The following is a 20777-nucleotide window of genomic DNA, read 5'->3' on the forward strand; positions in this document are numbered from 1 at the left end:
GCGCCACCACCGCCCGGCTTTGAGTTTACATTTCTTAATTTGCAACCAGAATGTCATGGAGTGTCTCCCTCCAGGCCACTAAAGAAATGTATATTTCGTGTTTATAAGCATGGTGTTGGCAGAGTGAGCACCCATCACTCCTGGCATCAAAGCAGCTATACCAACAGAACGGTTGCCAGTGCAGGTCACAGAAAAAGTGTGACACCACCCTCCCCCTCGATTTCTCAACAGCCTAAATGTTAAGTTTCCTTGAAGAAAACTAGCAACTGTAGTCTCACCTTGGACACAGAACTGTTGTGACTAGGAAGGTTTTCACCGCTACACCAAGTGCACACTACATTTTGCAGAGGGACAATGGACTACAGATGACACAGTGGGGCAAGAGCAGTGGCCTCTGCCTCAAGCATGTCTCTGAGTACAGATGCCCAGTCAGAGTCATAGCTGATTTTTTTTCAATTGTGTAACAATATTAGACCTAAATCTGTCAAAAGGATGAAAAAAAAAAGCTGGGCTTGGGCTCACACGTGTAATCACAACACATGTATAACTGTGGGATGCAGAATGAGGCCCTGCTTCCAGGAGAAAGAGCAAAACCAAGTATCGTGGTTTGTGGTGGTTTGAAAGAGAACAGTCCCCATAGGTTCATTTATTTCAATGCCTGGTCCTCAGCTGGTGGAGCAGTTTGAGAAGGATTAGGGGGTGTGGCTTTTTCAAAGTGTGTCAGTGGAGGTGGGCTCTGATGTTTTAAAAGACCACTGAAGGCCCAATCTTTCTCTTGCTGATAATGATATAAGCTACTTCTCTAAGGACCATGCCTGTTTGCCTGCTGCCATGCTCCCTGCCATAATCATGAACTCACCCTTTGAAACTGTAAGCAAGCCCCAACATTTTATTTTATAAGTTGCCTTGGTAATGGTGTTTCTTCACAGCAACAGAACAGTAACTAAGACAGTCATGAACCCTAACTCCAAATAAAGACTTAGTTTTGGCACATGGCCACTTGTTTGAGACGGCCTGGCAGACTGACTTAGGGTTTTCAACTGTGGTGACAGAAATGTAACAAGGATCACTTGCTTTCACGTCAGGAGAGAACTGAGCAAACTACAGGAGTCACATGACACTTAATGAGCATTCGGAGCACATTCAAGGAGGGTAGGGTAAGCTGTGGCACTCAGCAGGTTAGGTATTTTCAGCTTATGATGATGGATTACAGAGACACAACCCACTGTAAGCCAAGCAGCACGTGTAGTCCCACTGCTATCTGAGCATGTTCCCAGCTTTTCACTGCGGTGCAACCTGAAGGAATATTCCTGTAGACAAACATCAGTACCTTTTTAAGAGCTGTGTATACATCCATCTCCACTTGCATCACAAATAAGTTCGATGAACCAATGAGCTGTTTCATGACGTTTATACTGGAAAAGACAAAACGCAGGAGTAAGCTTGTCTTCACACACAGCTGAAGGGTTCTGGGGAACTTTTAAAGGGGTGTGTGTGTGTGTGTGTGTGTGTGTGTGTGTGTGTGTGTGTGTACAGGCACACACGTGTCCTGACGTGCAAGCTGAGGTCAGAGAACAACTTTCAGGACTTGGTTCTCTCTTTCTACCACAGGCTCAGGTCATGAGGCCTGTGTAGCAATTGCTGTTACCTGCTGAGCCATCTCACTGGCCCTAAACTTTTTCTGTCTTAAAAATGACAGCAATCTCATCTGCATAAGACAGAGCACCTTGGCTAGCACTCCACCTCACACGAGTCTTAGTTTTGGCACTGCTCGTGAAGGATCTGCAGATCCTGCGTTTAGTCACTGACGCTGGAAAAGTACTGCAGAATCTGACCAAAGAGTAGCCCCTTGTCCTCCTCTCTACCTTTCTATGTGAAAATAAAAAACAAAACAGGGGCTGGAGAGATGGCTCAGTGGTTAAGAGCATCGCCTGCTCTTCCAAAGGTCCTGAGTTCAATACCCAGCAACCACATGGTGGCTCACAACCATCTGTAATTAGGTCTGGTGCCCTCTTCTGGTCTGCAGACACACACACACAGACAGAATATTGTATACATATTAAATAAATAAATATTTTTAAAAAAAAAAATTAAAAAAAAACAAAACAAAAAACAGACTGAAAATTCACTAAAAGAGCTACATCTTCAAAGTAATCATTTCTCTTTTCCTGAAGCAGGAAACTTCTATACAGACTAGGCTGTTCTCAAACTTGCCATCCTCCTGTCTCAGCATTCACAGTGCTAAGATTATCAGCATGCCACCACATGCTATTCAAAATAACCTTTAACATCTGTGCCTCAAAGAACTTTTGGTCAGAAAAAACATTTAAGTCAGGCATGGCAGAGGCAAGAGGATCTCTCTGAGTTCAAGGGCTAACCTGATCAACACTGTGAGTTCCAGGACAGCCAGGGCTACACAATGAGACCTTGTCTTTAAAAACAAACAAACAAACAAACAAACAACATTTTTACTACTCTCTGAGTAAGATGAGGAGGAACAGTAGTTTAAATTTAGAATGCAAATGTGGTCATTGGCATTCACTCCATTTCCTTTTCTCTCCCTTTCCTTTAGTGAGAAGAGCTTTGGGGGGTTTTACAACGATTCCTCTGTGACACCTTTTAGACAAAGCTCAGTGAGGTCTCTAGCATCTTCTCCACCTCAAAAGACATGACACAAAGACCCTTAGTTGTATCCATTTTCATCAAAATGCCTCTAATTCCAGCATTCCTGGCAGAGCCAGGTGGATCTGCGAGTTCAAGGCTTGCCTGATCTACAGAGTGAGCTCCAGGGCAGCCAGGGCTGTATAATGAGACCCTGTCTCAAAAACAACCTTCCCCACTAAAAAGCCAAAAAAGCAAAACAAAACACTTCATACCCATGACAGTTATACCCCAGAGCCTTCAAAAAAAATCATTTCCATCCAGAATTTTCCAGTCTCACTGATAAAGGAAAGCTGTGACAGTAAAAACACAGCACAATCAAACAGCATCGTTCACAGCCCTCAATAGGGTATCATTAATATTCCAGGGACATCAAGAAGGAAGGAAGGGTGATGGTAAGTAGGTATGTTTCAAAGGCCAGGCTAACTAGGAGTGTGATTTCATCAGGGTCAGTACACACTGAAGTCTATTCTCTGTGTGTGTGTGTGTGTGTGTGTGTGTGTGTGTGTGTGTATGAGAGAGAGACAGAGAGAGAGAGAGAGAGAGAGAGAGAGAGAGAGAGAGAGAGAGCAGTTCATGACATGGAAATCATAGGATAAGTCTTAGGGACTGGTTCCTTGTGGATCTGGGGATAGAATTCAGGTCAATCGGCTTTTTTTTTTTCTTAAGTCCCTTCTAGCCTCTGAGTCATCTATTGTCCCATAAAATTTTTAAAATAGGGTCTGGAGAGGTGGCTCAGTAATTAGGAGGGCTCACTGCTTCCCAGCACCCACACAGAGGCTCACAAACATCTACACCCTCAGTTCTAGCAAACCCTACACCTCTCTGGTCTCTAAGGACTCCTGGACAGACAAACTCGGCAAACAAACTTACACTAAAATAAATCTTTAAAAAACACTTACCCTCTAAAACATGTTTTGATTTATTTTTTTCAAACATCATGTTCTGTGATAAAAATGGTTTTCAAACTATCCCCTTTGAAGTTCTACAGGCTTGCAAGAGAGGTAGCACTTGGAAGTCTTTACAGTCTTGAGGAGTGGGACATTTCTATTGCAATTGTTAAAACAATACATGAGCATTTTATCACTTACGGTGAGAGCTAGATGCGAAGCATTTGCTCAGTCTGTGCATACAGTCAGGGTGCCTTTTATTACATTGTTCTGACTCTTCTTTTTTTGAGACGGGGTCTTATTATGTGGCTCTGGCTGTCCTGAAACTTGATTATGCAACCCAAGCTGCCCTCTAACTCAGAGATTCTGCCTTCCAAGTGCTAGGATTAAAGGTGTGCGCTCTAGGCCTGGTTCTCATACTATTCTCTGTGTTTTACAAAGACACCTGGAATGCCTGAGCAAATGGAAGCGTCGCTGTAGGGAGTGCTGTGAAGTTACGTGGATCCAATACCTGAGTTCTCTGAAAAGCTCCACACTCTGGTGAGTCATCAGGTTGTTCAGCAGCCACTCAAGGCACCTGAGGATAAAGTGTGCTCAGCTCTTTTATCTGAAACTCGTAACTCCCCGATGTCTTATAGTTCACAGAAAAGATATTAATCATGCTAGGCCATGCTCAAAGTTTCTACCTCAGTGATCTGAAATTTAGTATAGCTTTTGTCAGTAGTTATTACGGGACATTCCCTTTATATTAGTATCATTTCTCATTAAGAAGTTAAATACCTTGTAAGACGTTACCTTCTATACAATTTGAAAATGAGTTCTGCAATTCTCAAGAGTCAAACTGTCCATATTTGTTAGTATCAAGTCTACGATGCCTACTCCCTAAGTGGTGGCCACAGCTGTATGAGCATATGTCAGCCCTGTCATGGCCAAGAGCAACTCAGAGCAACTTAATGCTCAGTCAAGAAGAAAGGCAGGCTTTCAAAGCAACGAATTCTATCATTCTGCTCTTTCCCCCATTAATTCTTTCTTATATCCTTGTAAAATTCCAAAACAACCAAATTCCCAGAAGTGGGATGGGAAAAAGAAAAGTGACTCACTTTTTCTTTACAGAGTCTAATCCATAGGTGCCTGCTGAGCTGTAATAGCCACACACAGTTTTCACATTAATTGTCTCCTTCATTGTCTCACCACACTGCTGGATTAGACCATCCTGTAAATATAAACAAGCACTGCAAAGGCCATTCCACCTGGAAAACCAGCGCTCATAGGGGCTTTCACATATTACAAAGGAAAAACAAATCAAAATAGCAAGAAAGGAAGGACGGAAGGAAGAATGGAACGATGGATCAAAGGACAGAAGAAAGGATGGAAGGAAGGAAGGAAGAATGGAAGGAAGGACAAAAGGCAGGATGGCAAGAAGGATGGAAGGATGGAAGGAAATTCATCAAGTGCAGCAAGCTTAAATGTTTTTCTAAGTTTAATAAAAATATTGAAAAAAGAATCTAGCAAGTACCCCCACTCAACACCTAGAACTGGGGATGAAATGGGCAGGGGAGGCACAGCAACAGAAGATGCTGTGTGCCTTGTTTTCTGTTTTCTTCAACAGCACCTTACTGTATGTTTTTTCCTGCTCTTATTAATCTAAGAATTCTTCACAGTCAGCTAATAAAGAGACAGGATAGACAAAGAAATAATACAAATATATGGAACATCACTCAGTAAAGTTTAAAGTACCATTAATACCCAAAAGAGGCCTCTAAAGTATATCATAGTGTTAAATAACAAATTAATATTCTAATCTAAAAGATTCACATAGGTTTCAAAAAACCACCTCCTATGCACAAAAAGAATATTGTCATTTTTCATTAGATTTCTGAAATAAACTCATCATGCAACTATATTATTAAGTTAGAGTTAGTAAGTTATAAAAATAAGGCAGAAAGCAGATTTAGAACAAATCCAAAAGGACTAAAGTTAGAAAATATATTCAAAATAAGTGTTGGAAAGATAAAAATATCAACCAGGACAATAAACAAGCTAATAACTAACACTTTAAATAGATCAGCAGGTCAAACCACATAGCTTAAATTAAAGCACAAAATTGCCACATTGGTTTTTGAATTTACCTCAATTCTAGACCCTTCTTTTCCTAACACCTTAACTTCACTGCCCCAGTAGACCCCCCCCACACACCTCGACTTCTTCTGGAGCCTTTTCCTCTCTGTGGTTATTACTGCTACCTTCATCCAGATGGCATTTGGACGATCACATACATTTGTCTCTCTAATGCACTCGCTTCGCTTCACACCTTGTACTTGAAAGTCTTTTGTTGTTTTGGTGTGGGGCTGGGAAACAAACCCAAGACCCTGTGCATGCCGGGCGAGTGCTCCATCACAGAGCTGCCAACCTAAAGCAGAAACTATCTTTCCCTGATTAAAATCTAAAAATCAAATGTGCTCACAAACAAAGTTAAACTTAATATACAAAGGAACCTTCATGCCCTGGTCTTAGTTTTTCTCTCCAATATTTTTTATTTTTATTTATGTTTTGTTTTATTTCTTGAGATAGGATCTTACCATGTAACTTTGGCTGGTCTGTAAGTCACTATAGACCAGGCTGACCTTGACCTCAGAGATTTGCCTGCTTCTGCTTCCTGAGTGCTGGGATTAAAGATGTGCACTACCATATCTGGATATTTTACATAGTTATTAATTTATGTTGTATGAATGGTGGAGCACACATTTCATAGCGTGCATGTAGCGATCGAAGGATAACCTGGGGAGTCAGCTCTCTCCTTCTACCCTATCTGTCCTGGGGATGGGACTCAAACTGTCAGATTTGGTGGCAGGTACCTACATAGGCTCTACTGTCTTGCCAGTCTCCCAACTCTACTTAACTGATACTGGAATTCCAGACTCCTTAACTTCTCTAACTCTCCACCCTTTCACGTTTTAGGTCTTTCTGTTCCTGGCCCGAAATGTTTTGTCCCCTTTTCACACAGTGCAAGGTATGCACACTTCAAACTCAATCTAGAAATACAGGGTCCTGTGAGGATATTAGGTTGAGCTGGCCCTTCCTGTCTTTACTAGTCCACGAGACCCCATGAAGCGTTTATGCTACACTCGTAACACTGGGTAACTGGACCTCTGAGCTATGTATCCACCTCTCACCTGACCCTCACTGCACTGTGAGCTCCTGGAAGGCACACACAGATTGTTCATCCTCATTGGCCCCCTTCACCAAGTCCCACACACTGCACAGTATACTCAATATACAGTCACTGATTGACACACATCATTTATATAGGATGATATCATAATTAGAAAGCTTAAATAACAGACTCAGCTTTTCTTTGACTAAATTACTGATCACAAACCATCACTCAGCAGCGATGTCACCAATGGACAGAAGTCTGCAGAGGATGTGGGCAAGTGAATGGTCCCAACTGGTGACACACCAAGGAGGTGTATCTACTCCACCTACTTCTCACAGAGATTAAAGCCCTCGATTTAACTAAACAGCTTCGGTTGAGTACTTCAACAATTTCTAACAAATGGAGTATTTATACATTGTGTTTTAAAGACTGAAAAAGCAGAATCTCACTTCTGTTTAGAGGTGTGCACCAAGATATTCCAGGCACTGCGACACCATTGAGTGGTGGCATACTCACCAACTGCAGCATGCAAGCTGCAGCCAAGATGGCGACGACACGGCTGGGTTTTATTAAGACGTCATCTCGATACAGTGAGCCAAATGCAACCTGTAGTGCTGAAAGCAAAAGTGCACACATATATTGAAATGCTCCATGCAAGTGTGAGGCTCCTGTGAAAGCAGCAAGGACATTAGTATGCACCTAGTGAAGCACCATTAAATGGCAGCCATGGCTACTGATGGTATTATCACATAACAGTGCTTGCTGCGGTGGCTTCTGCCCATTCCTGCCATACTCTTCTCTCTATAATCTTAACATAGTCAGTAGTTAGGATTGAGGCCTGTGTTGCGGGAGGTCCTTCCGCTCCTCCAGCCTATAGCCGCTGAGATACCAGCCCACTGGGGCGTGGTCTCTCTCTCTTCACTTCCTGCTCTGCTGGCGACTAGACTCCCTTCCTGGTTGTTCAGAGGGCTGTTGTCTGGGACGGTTATCTGTAAGTTTTTTCCCCTTTAAATAAATACCACCCTATTAATCATAATTCCAAACTGGTGTGGCATTGTTTGTGACTTACGCCTTCAGGCCTGGAGCATAGTTGTATCAGAACTAGTGAGTGGATCCATCACTAAGTGTAGGTACACAGCCCATCACTCCATGATAGTATTTTCTTTAGGGGAGTAGGTAAGGAGCTCTGTAGCACAATTAATAAACACCCAGAGACAGATATTGGGGTTCAACCTGAAAGTCAGAAAAACAAAACAACCAGCCACTGGTTCTTATCTCTACCTCAGTCTGAAATGGCGGTCCTGCCTCCAGGAATCTCAGAATGAGACTGAGCTGAGACCTGTCTCCTCCCATCTTATATTCCTCTCTAGACTGGGATTAAAGGTGTGCACCACTACCACCCAGTTTCTCTGGCAACTAGTGTGGCTATGGGGATTAAAGATGTGTGTCACTACTGCCTGGTCTGCAAGGCAGACCAGGGAGGCTGTTTTACTCTCTGATCTCCAGGCAAGCTTTATTTATTAAAATACAAATGAACTATCACTTCAGAGCCCACTCACTATATATATATATAGCTCAGGCTGATCTCCAATTCACAGCAATCCTCCTGCCTGACCCTCCTCAGTGCCTGCATTACAGACCCATAGTACCAGGCCACCAAGGTGTCAGTTTAACGCCTGGCTACGTCTGTGCCACTCAAGCCCAGCTCCTCACAGCTAAGTCTGCTCCTCTTCCAGTGCTTCTCTCATCAATGCTCCTCAGTTTAATTTGTGAATGCCTTAAGCTTCTTTGCCTATGGAGCAGGTCCTGGGCTTCTCCACTCGGCCTATCAAATGAGATGAGCAGGAGAAGCAGGATAGGGACAGGAGAGGACGATCTGCATGAGGCCCACTGAGATGCTTTCACAGCCCTTACCTCCTCCCTAGCCTTGCTTCCGCAGCCACAGAGCCTCTGAGCTTGGACACAGGTGCTAAAGATTCATATGCTTATTGCTCCACAAAAGATCCTTACACACCATTTATTTTTATTTTTTGGTGTTAGAGATCAAACCCTGCACAGGGTAGGAAAGTACTCTAACCCTAACTATACTCCCACCTCTCAATACACCCTTTAAAAAGGAGTCCCACCTTCTGTTCCCTCTCCCGCATCCTTCTCATCCACAGACACACGGGCAGATTGATGGGACTCCGGGGACAAATAGAGACAGGAAGGACAAAACAAACTATGGAGTGAATTAATTGGAAATCTTCCCTTTCAGCAGATAACACAACTTCCCCCTAGCCTATAAGGCTAGGATATTTTTCATCAAGGAATAGTAAGGCTACATCTTTATGATTTTTATACATTGATAATTATGGAGCGCATACCTTCTATATCAATGTTCTGGTCAGGAATCTCCAGTTCAATAATATTCATGCTGGATTCTTTCCAAGAACCACTGAACATACTAGAGAAGTAGCCAGACTAGAAAAAGAAGTCAATGATTAGCTAGTACATTTGTCATTAGCTAATATTTTATCATTTCTAACTCCAAGCAGCTACCTAATCAAAACTGATCTAACATACCACTTCAAAAGAAAAAGAGCATCAAAACATCTACAGGAGAAAACAAATTAAAATACGGTCATTATGGAGAATGAACTAACAACATGTTCATCCTGACACTGCTGCCAAACTAAACCAGATTCTTAACTACTATCAGAGTCCCAAACCTGCGTCACCATGGAACTGGTCAGCTTCTCACCGGTCAGCACACCACAGATTTCTCACAAGCAACAGCACACACAGTGGGTGTATGATTCTGAATTCAGGAGAGCTGAGGAAACAAGGCCTCCTCAAACTACTAACTTCTCCCTGTGGTCTCCCAGTGATTAAGGATCCAGAGTACTCCCAGACTGGACCAGAAAGAATGCATCCCAAAGAAATACAAGACCCACTATTTAGTTTTATGTGACCACAATTGTTTCTGAATTCCAACATGGGTGACGTCTACTGTTACCTACTGGATCTATTCCTCATAATTAGCACTGTAGTTCTTTAGAACAGATGAAATATTAACTAATTAAAAGTCCCATTCCACATCAAAAATATGTAAGTAACTGAAATAGAGGGAAAGAGGGCATTCCTCAGCATTTGTCTGTGCTCCAGGATGGTTAGCAGTAAATCACGCTCCAGTGCCTCAGCTCTGCCCTGACTGTGCATAGGCTCACACTCTTTACATCCCGCAGTGGCCTGCCATGCCTAGTATAGTGTAAATGTGATATATATATCACTGTTTTTTAGGGGGGTGACAAAAGCTTTACACATGTTAAGTACAGATGCAACTGTCTTTTTTCCGAATATTAGTAACAGAGTTGTTACACCTCAGGCCAGCTGTTGACTATGGCCCATAACAAGGACATAGACGATGGTTTCTGTCTGAAGGTGCTGCATGATTTGTGAGACTTGAATGATGACTAATCTGGTTTCACAGAGGCCACCTCACCTTTAGGTCAGTAAGAGACCTAAAGGGATTCAAAAGACAGATATAGTAAAGATTGGTATTTTGATGTATACCCTGATTATATTCTTTGGGATTTTAAAAGGATCTCCTCTTTCCTTCCTTTCTTAAAATATTCTGAACTATATTCTTCAAAACAAAGTAAACTTGTTCAAAAATAAATTTTAAAAGTTTTGATCAATGTTGGGTGGTGGTGGGGCATGCCTTTAATCCTAGTACTTGGAAGGCAGTCTGTGAGTTCAAGGCCAGCCTGTTCTACAGATCGAGTTCCAGGCCAGCCAGGGTTGTTACACAGAGAAACCCTGCCTCAAAAAACAGCACATCAGGGGCTGGAGAGATAGCTCAGCGGTTAAGAGCACTGACTGCTCTTCCAGAGGACCTGGATTCAGTTCCCAACACCCACATGGCAGCTCACAACTGTCTGAAGATCCAGTTCCAGGGGATCTGACACCTTCACACCAGTGTACATAAAATAAAGTAAATAAACAGTAAGAAATATTAAAAGGGCTGGAGAGATGGCTCAGAGGTTAAGAACATTGCCTGTTCTTCCAAAGGTCCTGAGTTCAATTCCCAGGAACCACATGGTGGCTCACAACCATCTGTAATGGGGTCTAGTGCCCTCTTCTGACCTGCAGACATACACACAGACAGAATATTGTATACATGCTAAATAAAATAAATATTTAAAAAAAAAAGAAATATTAAAAAAAAACCCAGCACATCAGATAAATGAAATCACCACTTGCAGGTTTTGTTTTTAACACCACTGGATTTTCTAGTAAGCATTAACTTCCCATTCACTTTCTATAAAGAGCAAAATTTCAGAGAAATGTATTCTAATTGTTATAAAATAAATAACCTTAACCTGAATGTTACAGATTTTCTCCCCAATTCTTCCATTTTTCAGCAAAAGGCACTAAAACAAATTTATTTTTAAAAGATTTATTTATTTATTATGTATACAGTGCCCTGCCTCCATGTATGCTTGCATACTAGAAGAGGGCACCAGATCTCATTGTAGATGGTTGTGAGCAGCTGTACAGGTGCTGGGAATCTAACTCAGGACCTCTGGAAGAGGAGTGTCTTCTATCTACCTGTTGCTTTCATTGGTTAACTAATAAAGAAAACTGCTTGGCCTGATAGGTCAGAACATAGGTAGGTGGAGTAGACAGAACAGAATGCTGGGAAGAAGGTAATGAGGCAGACGCCATGGAGCCAGCTGCCAGGTCAGACATGCTGAATCTTTTCCGGTAAGCCACCACCTTGTGGTGCTACACAGATTATTAGAAATGGATTAATCAAGATGTGAGAATTAGCCAATAAGAGGCTAGAACTAATGGGCCAGGCAGTGTTTAAGTGAATACAGTTTTCGGTGTAATTATTCTGGGGCTAAGCTAGCCGTGCGGGATGAAAAGCAGACTTGCTAGCCTCTTCACCACAAGTTCTCTTAACCTCTGAGCCACCTCTCCAGCCCTAAAATAAACTTCTTGACAACAAAGAGGCAACAGTCGGCTTTCACCTGCAGGGCCCACCATCTTTCTTTCCAGCAGATACTTCACTAGGGGAGAGCTCACTATGAAACTCAACCAAACAGCAGAACACACCCCAGAGAGCCCAGGCTTCTCCAAGCAGCTCCCCAGCCTGATGTTTTCATCAGGGAAATACTCACTTGACATAAATAGATTTTGTGTAAGCTCCACTCTTCACCTAGAGCACAGATCTTAATGTCACTGTTCTCACCATTCAAAAACAATGTTTGATAGATGTACTTAGATGTGCTCTTTAGCTTTTTCCTGTTAAGAAAACACAAAATGATATAAGCAAACAGCTCAGTGGTAGACCACTAGCATCACTAGGCCCTGTCCAATACCAGCACATCAAAACAGGCAACATCTCACTGATTTCCATATACCACTTTTGTCCCACTTCTGAAAGATCCAACTTACCCACAATATGAACGAGGAGGAAGAGACATGTCAACAGAGGCTACAATGGGTGCTCTTACTATCAGCAGACAGGTAAAGCAGGAGAGAGATATCTCCAGCTATTCTTTATAAATTGTTGGTTTTAAATCAATTTAAGCTATTTGCTCAATAAACAAAGACAGGTGAGCAATCACACTTTGTTTATTTCCTTGTTTAGAAAACAGTGCTATAGCCGGGCGGTGGTGGCGCACGCCTTTAATCCCAGCACTCGAGAGGCAGAGGCAGGCGGATCTTTGTGAGTTCGAGACCAGCCTGGTCTACAGAGCTAGTTCCAGGACAGTCACCAAAGCCACAGAGAAACCCTGTCTCAAAAAACAAAACAAAAAAAAAAAAAAAAAAAAAAAAAAAAAAAAAAAAAAAAAAAAAGCCGGGCGCCTGGGGTGCATGCCTTTAATCCCAGCACTCATGGAGGCAGAAGAAGGCAGATCTCTGTGACTTTGAGGCCAGCCTGGTCTACAGAGTGAGTTTCAGGATAGCATGGGCTACATAGAGAAAACATGTCTTGAAAAGACAACTAGTGCTATGGAAGATTCCATACTGCTGCAGTAACTGTTGCTTAACTAGAATCCAGTTGGTAGGGTGCTTGCCTTGAATGTATAAGGCCCTGGTTCAATCCTCAGCAATACAAAAAAAGGAAAAAATTCATTCAAACTTATTTCAGCTCCAAACTAAACTAATTATAACTAATTTTAAACTCACAGTTTTCCCCACTAGACAAATAAATGGTTTGCAACCCTAGATCAAAGCTTTTCAGAACTATGCTCAAAGGATAAGTGTAGTGAGGGGAGCAGGCCGGCTTTTTGTCCTGCCCGGCTCCTGCACGGCTAGCTTAGCCCCAGAAATAACACACAAACTGTATTCATTTAAACACTGCCTGGCCCATTAGCTCTAGCCTCTTATTGGCTAATTCTCACATCTTGATTAACCCATTTCTAATAATCTGTGTAGCACCACGAGGTGGTGGCTTACCGGGAAAGATTCAGCATGTCTGACCTGCCGGCTGGCTCCATGGCGTCTGACCTCACTTCCCATCTTCCCAGCATTCTGTTCTGTCTACTCCACCTACCTAATTTTCTGTCCTATCAAAGGGCCAAGGCAGTTTCTTTATTAGCTAATGAAAGTAACATATAGACAGATGACCCTCCTCCATCAGATAAGCAGATTAGGGGCCATGAGTAAGGGTAGGTCCATAAAATATGGACACCCTGTAACCCCACCCAGAGCACCACCAACTGTATCTGCAAATATATAGACTTCTGCACAAGATTTATTTTAGTAGAAGAGCTGAGTTGTAAAGCTTGGCAAACACAGTCTTACAGACATAGCTCAGTTGGTAGAGTGCTTGCACAGCATGCACAAGGCCTTTGGGTTCAATCCCCACCACTGTATACACCAGATATAATGGACCAAGTCTGTACTCCAGCACTGGGGAGGAATAGGAAAAACAACCAGGAGTTCAAGGCCATATTTTGGTCAATAGTGAGCTCAAGGCTAGCCTAGACTACATGGAATCCCTACTCAAAAAAAAGTTCGCAATCTCTGCTCCAGATGATCCAGTAAGTAAGAGAATGGGGGCCAACAGCCAACAGAGAGTGATCCAGTTTTAAAATACATAATTTTAAAAGATGTTATTTATTTACATATGTGTCTGTGCATCTGTATACAAGCATGCACATGTGTAGATGCACATGCCTGTGAAATGAAGAGGTCACAGGAGGGTGGTAGAAGTCCTTCTTTATCACTCTCCCTGCTTTTTTGTTTGATTTTTGAGACAGGGTTTTCCTATGTAGTGCTGGCTGTCCTAGAACTCGCTCTGTAGACCAAGTGCTGGCCTCCTACTTGGAGATCCACCTGCCTCTGCCTCCTGAGTGCTGGGATTAAAGGTGTGCACCACTAATGCCCAGCTCTACTGTTCCTTTAAGGCAGGTTCTCTCCCTGAATCTGGAGCTTATATTTTCTGATAAATTGAAAAACAGAAAGCCCCCAAGATCCTCCAGTCCATGTCTCCCTCCTGCCTCCCCCAGAGCTGGGGCTGCAGGTATGCACAGCATAGCTGGTTTGTTACATGGGTGCTGGGTTCATATATGAATTCCAGTTCTCACGATAATGAAGCAAGTGCTCTTAACTGCTGAGGCATCTCCAGCCCAAACTAACTTATCCTAAAATTTCTGATGACTTCTGGTAGCTTTCCTAGTAGTTTAAACTTTTTAAAATCTCTGGGCCTGACAGATGGCTCTGTGGTTAAGAGCTCTGGACCGTGGTTTGATTTCCAGTGACTACATAGCTGTTCCCAATAGTCTGTAACTCCAGTCCCAAGGGATCTGGTGACCTCTTCTGGTCTCTGAGGGTACTACTGCATGCACAAGGTTCCTGTAAAGCACCCATACATATAAAGATAACCACCACCACAACAGAAACCAAATAATTGCTGAGTGTGGTAGTTCTAATTGTTAATTTGACACAATCTAGATCTACCCGAGAATAAAATCTCAAGGAGAGATTTGTCTGAGGGTTATCTAAGTTAATTAAGGTGGGAAGATCAACATTTTGGGTGGTACCATTCCCTACAAAGATTTCTAAACTGGGTAAACATGGAGGAAGCAGAGAATGCATTGTGTTAATTCACTGTTCTTTGCTCTTGACTCTGCATACAATGTGCCAGTTGCTTCCAGTTCCTGCCACCTTGATTTCCCTGCAATGATGGACCGTAAGCTGGAATTGTCAGCTAAATAAATTTCTTCCCCAAACTGTTTCGTCAGGGTGTTTTACCACAACAGGAAAATAACTGGGTGTGGTGGTGCATACCCATAACCTCAGCGCTCCTAAGACAGCAGATCAAGAGTTCAAAGTCAGTCTTGGCTAAACAGCAAGTCTGAATGAGACCCTGTCATGAAACAAAACAAGAGGAAATCACTGCTTCACCTGTGTCTGGAATCAGCATTGCATTAACAGGGTTCTCTAGACAAAACACACACACACACACACACACACACACTCTTATAAGGGTGATTTATCAGAACAGTTTTTAGGCTGTGGTCCAGCTAAGCTACCAACAGAAGGTCCAAAAATTCAGTAGTGGTTCAGCTCATGAGGCTGCCGAGAAGGTGTGGCCCAGATGAAAGATTTAAAGGCATATCATACTACCTCAAAAGATCAAGATTAAAAGTGAGTCTTCCCACTTCAAATGATTTAATTAAGAAAAAAACACCTCACAGGTGTACCCAGCCCCTTAGGCTTTAGTTAATTCGAGATGTAGTTGAGTTGACAACTAAGAATAGTCTTTCAATATCGATTAAGCAATCACAAAAATGCTCCATATGCTTCAAGAAATGTTCCAATTCAGACTCCCTCACATAACACTAGGCTGTCAAGTTGACAGCTGAAACTAAGTAGAAACATGAAAGTCAAGGAAAAGAGCGAGCAAGAGTTCCAAAGGAAACTCACAGCACAGGGAAACAGGAATTTTTAAAAATATATGTTTGTATGCCTGTAATTCTTAAATGACTGTGCTTATGAAATGATAATGGGTGCAATAGCGGAAAATTGCTCAGAACAAGAAAGAGATATTTAAAGACAAGCATGTGAGTCTGGATTGTCAGGGTTCACCAATACCATGCTACCAAAAGACTCACAATTAGAAGATTCATTATATTCTAAAATACCACAGAAAATACTTTCAAAAGTTCAGAGGAGAAAAAATATGGTCAAGTAAAAAGAAAACAGAATTAGACTAGGGTCAAATCTTCATCTATGCTTAGGCAAGAAGGCAAAGACAGTGTCACATCATCAAAGGCTCTGTGCGTAAAGATACCTGTTGCCAAGTCTAAGGACTCAAGTTTGATGCCTGGGACCTTCGTGTGAAATAGGAGAGAGTCAATTTCCCGTCCTCTGACCTCTGCACGGGAATATGTACGCACATGTACACACACCAAATAAAATTACAGTAACTGTTTCAGCCGGGCTGTGGTGGCACACACCTTTAATCGCAGCACTTGGGAGGCAGAAGCAGGCAGATCTCTGCTGAGTTTGAGGCCAGCTTGATCTACAGAGTGAGTTACAGGACAGGATCCAAAGCTACACAGAGAAACCCTGTCTTGAAAAACAAACAAAACAAACAAAAAACTCTCAACAACAACAACAAAAAAAAAAACCAATAATTTTTTTTAAAAGAAGACTTCTGCACCTAAGGTTCAGTGGTCACAGGGTAAGAAAGACAGGAAGAGCCAGAGGAACAGGAAATTTGCTGAGAGATTTTTGTGTCCTAGAAATATCAAAGAAGCTTCAAAGATAGACGACACCTCACCAATATAGCTGCCTAAACAAGACCTGAAAAGGATAATACCAACAGGCACACTAACCTGGAAGAGGGACCTGTCATTGAGCCTCGACTCTAGATGAAGAGCTACAGGCAACTAAGGAATGCTGAGAGCTGGAGAAATACTGTCTTCCCCGGGAAGGGTCCTTGAATTGATTATCCAATACTAGTGATCAGCCCCCAAATCACACTCATAAACGCAACATTATATAGACTCAACAGGCTGCATTATATATTTAGAGAGGATAGAGGTCATGTATTTGAGAGAGAGCAAGAGTACGTGGATACAGGGGAAAGGTTTAAGGGAAGGAGGAAAATGATGTAATTATATTTTAATTTCAAAAATAAAAGCTATAAAAGAGTAGATGTTTAAAGATATGAAAAGTCATATAAAGTACCATAAGCTGTCAGAGGGAAAAAACAGAGACTAAGTTTCATTTATATAAGCAAAAATAATCACCTTTGGGCTGGAGAGATGGCTCAGTGGTTAAGAGCATTGCCTGCTCTTCCAAAGGTCCTGAGTTCAATTCCCAGCAACCACATGGTGGCTCACAACCATCTACAATGAGATCTGGTGCCCTCTTCTGGCCTGAAAGCATACCTTCAGACAGAATACTGAGAATACTGTATACATAATAAATAAATAAAATCTTTAAAAAAATAAAATAAAATAATCACCTTCTCCACTCTTTCATGAGAAAATATCTGAAGATGTAGTTCACTGAAATGACAAAGCTGGGGGGGGTACTTCTTTAATCCCAGCACTTGGGAGGTAGAGAAGTGCAGACATCTGTGAGTTCAAGACCAGCCTGGTCTACAAAGCGAGTTTTAGGACAGACTCCAAAGCTATGGAGAAACCCTGTCTTGAAAACCAAAACTTAAAAAAAAGAAAAGAAATAAAGGAGAAAGAAAGGGGGAGAAGCTACTGAACTACTGAGAACCTCAGTTATAATAATTAGAAGCAGGCAGACGCAGACTGGAGGAAAGGCAGGCCCTTGTAGGCAGTCTAGGGTTCAAAGATGGGTTCCATGCAAGCGTACCTCAAAAGAGTGAGAAAAATCTCAAAACACAATAAAAGGATATTATTATTTTATGCAGCGAGAAACTCTAGGACAACAAGAAACTTTTAAAAGGGGGCCAGGCCAGGCATGGCGACACTGACTTCAACCCTAGGATCAGGCGGGGATAGTGGTAGTGAGATCTCTGTGACTCCCAGGCCAGCCAGAGCTACACAATGAGACACTGAAGGGAGGGAGTGGGGTGAGATGGCTCAGCGGGGAAAGGCCGTGCCCACCAGACCTCAAGCCCTAAAATCCACAGACCCCTCAAGCTGTCTTCTGATCTCTGTACATGCACTGTTGCAATACCTTCCTCAAACAAAAATAAATGTAGATATTTATGTAGATATATTTATGTAAATAAAATACAAACAGAATCAGCCCAGCTGGAAGCACTTGACAGGAGGTAAGAAAAGATCCCAGAGGCTAGGAATGTAGCTCATAGGACAGAGTGCTTGCCTACCATCCATGAAGTCCTGGGCTCAGTCCCAACATGGATCAGTGACACTGCATTCCAAAAGGTGAAAGTTTAGTCTAACATGAGGTTAGCAAATGCTTCCCCTGACACAGGCCCGAGAAGAGTGCTCCGTAAGCCTTGTCTACAGCCTGCTATCAGTGACTGGCTTATACAGTCAGAATACACCTGCTCACTAGATTTCCATTTCTTTACAAATAACCTGTGAACATGATGCAGAAAATCTGCTGCAGAACAGTGTGAATGTTAGCACTGTGTCCATGTAAAAGACAGGCAGTTAGCAGAAGGGTTAGTTGAGGGGTAGGCACAGGAGCTAAAGCTTTTCACAAGCAGGTTTGTTGAGGTGGGCAAGCACAACGGACAACCTGACAAGGAATCAGAATCAGCAACCCAGATTACGGAGCCAAGAATTTTCTTACACCTTCATCTCTGCAGTCAGACATCGACTAGACACTCACACTCTGAATTCTGACATGTTTTTTTTCTGACATGCTTTTCTTTTCTTTTTTTTTGAAACAGGGTCTCACAACATAACCTAGGTTGTCCTTGAACCTTGAGTCTCCTGTCCCAGCCTCCTGAGTGCTGAGATTATAGGTATGTGTCATGCACTTTTTTAAAAAAGATCTTTTCTTCTTATATTTTGTCTTTAATAGTTAATTTCCTATTCTTTGTTAGTAAGATTTATATTAAAATTTCCTTTTTCAGATCAGTTTCTCTTCTTTAAAATGTGTGCTCTGTCATATATTTCAACAATTACATTAAACATACATGGTCTATAAACTAATCAAAAGGTATAGACTGTCTTACTGGATTTTTTTTTAAAAAGCAAGATTCAATTATATGTTGTATACATACCTAACTTAAATATATATACACAAACAGGGGCTGGGCAGTTACTCAGACACGAAAGTGCTTTTCAAGCACAAAGACCTGAGTTGAATAGGGGGTAAGCAGGGATGAGGGTAGGGGTGGGGGTGAAGATAGCAACCCAAATTGAATTGCCAGCATCTGTAATCCTAATGGGGTAGGGGGAAACAGGCAGATCCTTGGACCTTGCTGGCTGGCTCGATTAGCAATCAATGACCCTCCACTTTAGTAAAGGTAAGGTGGAGAGCAATACTGAAAGACCCTCCATATGCAGGCACATCTGTGAACAGATGCTGCCGGGGAAATAGTTTGTCAGCAGAGTTTACCTAGAATGGCTAAGGCACTGGGTTATGGGAGGGATTGTCTGATGGGGTGGTTGGTTGATGGGATGTGGGATATAGGTTAGAAAAGGATGGGGCAGGTACATCAATTATCAAAAGGAAGTAGGAATGGCTAAGTCGCTAAGGCTAAATAAAGGACGCACATCTTATGACATAAGGGTCAGTTCACCAAAGAGTTCTAATACTTACTGAGTGCACAAAAGGCAGGCACTGTGGGCCTGTAGAGGTAACTCAGGAGTGAAGAGCATATATCGCTCTTATTCAGGATCCAAGTACAATTCCCAGCATCCATATGAGGGGCTCACAACATCCCTGGGACTAGAGTTACCAGGTATCACCACCCTGGATACCTGGACTCTGCAGGAATGTGCACAAACCCACATACAGACATACACATAAGTAAAAATAAATCTTAAAAAAAAAAATTCAGCTACCTCATTTGTGCTCATTCTTAGGTCTAAATACTTGAGCGCTTTCAACACTCCCCAGCCCCTTCCTCCTCTCCCTTCTCTCCAGGTCACCATATACAGCCCCGGAAGGTCTTGAACTCACTCTCTGGCCCAGGCTGACCTCCAACTTAAGATCCTCCTGTCTCGGCCACCAGACTTTACATATGACGGGCTTGTGCCACTTTGCTGGGCTAAATCTGTGCAACTTTATGAGGTGGAAATAGTATTTTCATTTTTCTGTACATCCACCTTGTAAATACATTCACACATAAACCCTAATGACAGGGTTTTATATCAATCTGGTTTTTACCTATGCTGTTTATATGTTAGCTCTGCCACTGAGCCACGTCTCCAGCACCTAGACTTTTTTGTCAACTAAAATGCAATGCATGTGTAGCAAAATACTGAACATATAAGTTTTTAAAAATTTCATTAAAAATTACATCTGTGTGATTCTAACATTGACCTTAAAAGAGAAAAAAGAGCAAATATATTCCTTATATGAAAATACATTCTGATGTAAGCCACATTTACTTTACAAGCAATTTTTTTTTTTCAATTCTTCCCTCAAAAATCTTAGGCAAACTACACAGATCAGAGCCTACATCAAGAAGTCTACTCTGACAAGCCTTTATTCTTAATTCGGGGGAACGTACAGTACTGCCAGTCTTCACATGTGCAATCACTGGTCCGTCAAGTAGACACAGAGAGGTGTCCACGCCAGGCAAGTTTTCCTGTGGCTACCTACTCAGAAAGCAAAGGCACACTAGGGATGTCCGCAGATGCTCTGGCTAGTCCTTGCTGTCCCAGGTTGAGGCTCTGACATTCAGGAAGATTCTGGGTAAAGTGCAGAATCCTAGGCTCTTCAGCTGCCGCACTGACCCCAGGTCTGTTGCAAATGTCCACCTCCCGCACTGACCCCAGGTCTGTCTGCAAACGCCCACATCCCGGACTGACCTCAAGTGTCTGTAAACGCCCAGGTCCCGCACTGACCCTAGGTCTGTCTGCAAACGTCCACCTGCCGCGCTGACCCCAAGTCTGTCTGCAGACGTCCACCTGCCGCGCTGACCCCAAGTCTGT

General features: G+C 42.4%; 1 protein-coding gene across 1 annotated transcript in view; it reads right to left on the reverse strand.

Annotated features, from left to right (window-relative positions):
* Gmcl1 (germ cell-less, spermatogenesis associated 1) overlaps positions 1-20777 on the reverse strand; it is a 40576-nt gene that overhangs the window by 18965 nt on the left and 834 nt on the right. Inside the window, exons 2-7 of the mRNA XM_013353027.2 lie at positions 11877-12000; positions 9075-9171; positions 7225-7322; positions 4652-4764; positions 4063-4128; positions 1331-1415 (exon numbers count right to left, since the gene is read on the reverse strand). Coding sequence (XP_013208481.1) covers positions 1331-1415; positions 4063-4128; positions 4652-4764; positions 7225-7322; positions 9075-9171; positions 11877-12000 — 583 coding nt within the window. The remainder of the gene's footprint in view (positions 1-1330; positions 1416-4062; positions 4129-4651; positions 4765-7224; positions 7323-9074; positions 9172-11876; positions 12001-20777) is intronic.

This window comes from Microtus ochrogaster, unplaced genomic scaffold (assembly GCF_000317375.1).
Source record: "Microtus ochrogaster isolate Prairie Vole_2 unplaced genomic scaffold, MicOch1.0 UNK1, whole genome shotgun sequence".
In the NCBI taxonomy this organism is placed as follows: Eukaryota; Metazoa; Chordata; class Mammalia; order Rodentia; family Cricetidae; genus Microtus; species Microtus ochrogaster.